At 51.1% G+C, this 3,707-nt stretch overlaps 1 protein-coding gene across 1 annotated transcript in view; it reads left to right on the forward strand.

Annotated features, from left to right (window-relative positions):
• Positions 1-3,707, forward strand: part of LOC113210067 (SLIT-ROBO Rho GTPase-activating protein 1) — a gene marked incomplete at its 5' end in the record, with an annotated part of 52,373 nt that overhangs the window by 29,231 nt on the left and 19,435 nt on the right. The window contains 6 exon segments of the mRNA XM_026427884.2: positions 1,688-2,259; positions 2,389-2,517; positions 2,595-2,816; positions 2,898-3,191; positions 3,276-3,431; positions 3,514-3,679. Of these exon segments, the coding sequence (XP_026283669.1) occupies positions 1,688-2,259; positions 2,389-2,517; positions 2,595-2,816; positions 2,898-3,191; positions 3,276-3,431; positions 3,514-3,679 (1,539 nt within the window).

The raw sequence follows: 3,707 nt of genomic DNA on the forward strand, positions 1-3,707 counted from the left end.
CCCCCCTCTCCCCACACCTCTATTGTTTTGTTTGCCTCGGTTTTGTGTGCGCTACGCCTCTTCCACTCCCACACCTACCTGCTAAAAATACGTGACACCTCGTCGCTGGCCCGGCTCTTGTCCCTCCTCCTCCTCCCCCGCGGACTGGGCTGGGCGCGCGCGCGCGCGCGCGCGCGACAGGGAAGGGTCCGCCGGTCTGGTCGACTGCGTCAGAACGATTTGCAGCTTTGACGACGAGTGCGACGACGAAAGCCTGCGGCAAAGTGCGTGCCGAACCAGCGCACCGTGGCCAACCAGCAACCAGCGCCCTGTTGTTGTCGCCCGACCGACCCGACCGGGCGGCAGGCGGCAGGGGGTCAGTAGTGGGCGAGGTCAGTCAGTCGGCCCTGCGTGGGCGGCGTGGCGCGCCGGCTTTAGGTGTGTAGTTCGCAGAGCGGCAAACAAACGAGCTGCAGCCGCACGGACTGCGCGACTCCTGTGTGCGTGATGTGGCGGCAGAGAGGAAGGCAACACTGATGTCGAGTTCGTGGAAGTTGAAGCGGATGGTGGCACACTGTACCAAAATAAAAACGTACAAAAAGGACATTTCTCAAACAATCAACTACTGACATATTCGTAAATTCAGAAAAGTCCCGTGAATTTCCGAAAAAATGCTAAATTCATTTCCAACAATGTTTTGGAAAATTGTATTCCCAACTTATTTGAATAGATTTTTATCATTATTTTTCTTCGTTGAAATTGAAAATGCCGACTTTTATTTACAGTGCATTGTTGGGGGGTTGGGACATATCCGGCCGACATCGCGGGCCTTTGTGTTGTGTACGTGTCACTCGACGAGTCCTCTTCATTACCTTCCCTTGTTTGTATGGTTCCCTCTCTGACTTCATTGGTGGCGTGTGAGGTCCAGTTGCGTGCTTCATAGGGAGGGGTCGTACAGAAAGAACGTCCATTTTTCTCAAGTTCCATTCGGCAACAGACGCGGGAGCTCGGCGCCTGCGAGACTCTGGCTAGGCCACCCCGCAGTACTCGCATACATTGCGGGCAAGATGTTGCCTACCCATCAGGCGCTATGAGAGCCGCGGCGTAGGCTCAACTGGACAGGTTCATAAAGGAGAATGACGGACGTACTCTCTGGGTGATCCCACATCTCTCCCTTACATTCGCCCCTGCCGCCCCCTGGTGCCCACGCCCCCGGCCCGGCTCTTGGCTCGCAAGTCTGCTGCACCGGTTTGACGGTACACCGCACCGCGCTGCGCTATGGCGCCTCCAGAGAAAGTCTCGCCAAAGATCCGAAGCGAAGGAGGCGTGAGATGGGGCGCCGCCGGCGCCGCGCCGCGGCACCGGCATCTGCTGCGGTGGTCCCGGCCACGCCCTGCCCCGCCAAGTGATGGCGAGAGTACGATACATAGTAGCTTATGGAGGTGCGATGAAGGGTATTTATTGCTCAACGTCGATCCTGTATTTTAGTGAACAACTTTCGAAAATTCTGTCGCTGATCCTCTTATCAACACCATGGTGTGTGTTTGAGGGGTGTGGGGGGGCATAGCTTATTGGGGCCGTGCGTTTGGGTCAGCTGGGGTGGGGCCTCAACGGGTTAACTTGATTACTTTTAAAAATTAATCGCAATGTCTTGTTTCTTGGCAAAAACCGAAATTAACTTTTGAACTCTTTCGTCTTGTGCTTGCAGACGTTCGCGTCCAGCTGGGCGAGCAGCTGCGCTGCCTGGACGGGCGCCTGGAGACGCAGGTGGCGCTGGTGCAGGAGCTGCAGGACTACTTCCGGCGGCGCGCCGAGGTGGAGCTCGAGTACTCGCGCGGCCTGGACAAGCTGGCGCGCTCGCTGACGGCGCGCCACAAGGAGCAGAAGCTCAAGCGCGAGCAGTGGCCGCTCTTCTCGTCGTACGCGTGCTGGCAGCAGCTCGTGACGAGCACGCGCACGCTGAGCCGCGACCACGCCAGCCTGGCGGACGTGTACACGACGCAGCTGGTGCCGCGGCTGGGGCGCGTCGCCGAGGACGTGCAGCGCATCTACCGGCGCTGCCGCGACGTGGGCCAGGAGCTGCACGAGGAGATCCTGCGGGTGCTGCACGAGCTGCACACCACCATGAAGACGTACCACGGCTACCAAGGGGAGATGCGGGCCGCCGAGGGCAAGCTGCGCCTGGCCGAGGCTCAGCGCCTCAAGCTGGAGCAGAGCACGCCGCCGGAGAAGCTGCCCCGCTCCAAGAAGTATCGTCTCATCGAGAAGGAGGTGCAGAAGGTGAGTTCTCGACGATTCTGGTTGGGGGGTGGGGAGCTGTCCGGGTGAAGTGGGGTAGCCGGAAGGATTCGGGTTTGTGTTTTGTCGTTTGTTTTTTACCCTTGTTGTTTCAATCCGTTATGTTTGCAGCGGAAAAATAAATTTAATGATGCCAGTCTGAAAGCCTTGAAGGCAAGAAATGAATATGTGTTGTGCCTAGAAGCAGCAAACACAACGATTCACAAGTATTTTGTAGATGACCTTTCTGACTTAATAGATGTGAGTAGTAGTTTGAATACAGAATTAATGTTAACTTATTTCTAGAAGGGTTTCTGATGCAGATGTTTTATTACCAGTGTATGGACTTTGGATTTCATCAGTGTGTAACAAGAGCACTCCTCCTCCATGTGTCCCTAGAGGAGGGACGAATCAGATCATCACAATTACAATCTGATCAACTTAACTCTTGTATTAATTCTCTAGACTCACGGCTTGACAAGCAAAGATTTCTTGAAAGCAATCACACAGCTTTTGTCATACCCAAAAAGTTTGAGTTTCAAGGACTGCGTAGTGATGAGGTATGTGGTAGCTATTGACCTGGATGATTCTTTACTTTTCCAGTAAACTGTTAAACTTTATCCTCAATTTTTTTTTTTTAGGTGGTTACCGTAGACAACGAACTCCTTCCAGCACTGAAGGATGAGTTGAAAGCAAGACTGTATCAACTTACAAACCGTATATTGAGCCTTCGGGCAGAGTCAGAAGAAGTGTGGAAAACTCTAGAAACAGCTGAAACTACCCTCTTAGAAATGATCACAGCCAAAGATTATGATTGTTCAGCTCTGTTTACTGGCAGTGCTGACATCACCCCAACCCCTCCAACCCGGCCTCCTGAAACAGTCACATTAAAGCTTCGCGCTGATCGCCATGAAACTGAGGAATTTTACTTATCTGTAAGTTTGTAGTTCAAAAAGTCGGATGACTTAAAATTGAATTGCAGGTGTATCTAAATCTTGTTTTTATTTTCATCTATTCAGAAATTTAGAGAGTACCTCTTAGGTACAAGTCGTATTGCAAGATTAGATTCTAAACATGAACATATTCGTCAAACCTTGATTAGTAGCGGAGAAACTAATGAAAACATGCCATCATCTCTCAATCTCAACATGAGCCTGACTACAAACCACTGTAATGTATGTATTGTTTTCTAATCAGTCTATTTCTATCATCATCTGTTTGTGTGTTCCGCTATTGTTAAATATTTCTGCTTTTCAGGGTCAGCCCACCAGTACCAAGCCTATTCGAAGGAAACGAATAGGGCGACTGCAAATGAATGGGCAACCTAAATTATTTGGAGGTTCCCTTGAAGAGTATTTAGAAATGTCCAATCAGGATATACCCCTTATTGTCAAAAGCTGCATTAGAGTCATTAACTTATATGGTATGTTAAATTTTAATACTCTTAAAGT

This window comes from Frankliniella occidentalis, unplaced genomic scaffold (assembly GCF_000697945.3).
Source record: "Frankliniella occidentalis isolate FOCC.00 unplaced genomic scaffold, Focc_3.1 Scaffold7, whole genome shotgun sequence".
NCBI classification, from domain to species: domain Eukaryota; kingdom Metazoa; phylum Arthropoda; class Insecta; order Thysanoptera; family Thripidae; genus Frankliniella; species Frankliniella occidentalis.